Source organism: Penaeus monodon, chromosome 33 (assembly GCF_015228065.2).
Source record: "Penaeus monodon isolate SGIC_2016 chromosome 33, NSTDA_Pmon_1, whole genome shotgun sequence".
Classification (NCBI taxonomy): Eukaryota; Metazoa; Arthropoda; class Malacostraca; order Decapoda; family Penaeidae; genus Penaeus; species Penaeus monodon.
This window is the reverse complement of record NC_051418.1, coordinates 30,787,447-30,788,341: the sequence shown is the minus strand read 5'-3', so window position 1 is coordinate 30,788,341 and position 895 is coordinate 30,787,447. Positions and strand designations below refer to the sequence as shown.

Sequence of the window (895 nt, the reverse complement as noted above, 5' to 3'; positions counted from 1 at the left end):
GGCGATTTCGCGCTCCTCGCCTGCTACTGCGTGGGCCGCGTCGCCGGCGGGGGGGCGGGAGGCGTTCTTCAGGATGCCGACGATGGTGCCGTGACGGCGTCGCGAGACCACGGGCCGAACCCTTTTGATGGTCACTTCCTCCGGTGCTCTGGCCTCGCCCTCGGGTGCGCTGTCGTAGGCGGGCTTCCTTGTCGGCGCGGAAACGTCGCTGTCGCCTCCTGCAGAAGCGTCGGCGAGGTCGGCCCAGCGCGGAAAAGAACTGAGCGTGTTACGGTAACGCCGAAGCGGCCGCGGTTTGGGTGATGCCCTAAGCGGGTTCCTGAAGGTGTAGGTGACGAGGGTGTCGGGCGGGAGGTCGGTCTCCTGGTGGTCGGCCTCCTCCCCCTCGCCTGCCGAGCCCTTGACCTGCAGTGGCGACGACTCAAAGAAGGCCTTGGTGCGCGACACCTTCCCGGACAGGCCCTGGAACTCGTCCTTGGCGGCCGTCGAGATGTATGTGGTGAGCACGACGGACGCGGGGCGCGGCACCGAGCGCGACTCGCGAGTGCTTGCGCTGCGGAACCGCTCGAAGGGGCGCGGGAGGTCTGGCGAAAGGCAGGGCGGCGATGCCAACGGCGGACCGCGGGGGCCTTCCCTGGCGAGCAGTGAGGGGCGCGTCGAGGGCGGCGTGGAAGGCGGCGAAGAGCTCGTAGGCTCGGCTGCGTTGGGCTCCGTGGCCTCCGCCGCCGCCTCCTCCGGGGGCCCGGCCGCGTGCTTGACCCACGAGTCCCTGAGGAGGATCCGGCGCGGAACTGTGGCCGCCACGCCCGGAGGCAGCGACGTGTAAGAGCCCACCATGCCCTCCGGCGATGGGACCTGTGGGAGGCGAAGGCGCACTCAGGAATGTTTATTTCTT

The 895-nt window shown here is 69.6% G+C and overlaps 1 protein-coding gene across 1 annotated transcript in view; it reads right to left on the bottom strand.

The window, feature by feature from the left end:
* LOC119594369 overlaps nucleotides 1-895 on the bottom strand; it is a gene marked incomplete at its 3' end in the record, with an annotated part of 9,749 nt that continues 8,854 nt past the window's right edge. The window contains 1 exon segment of the mRNA XM_037943429.1: nucleotides 1-855. Coding sequence (XP_037799357.1) covers nucleotides 1-837 — 837 coding nt within the window.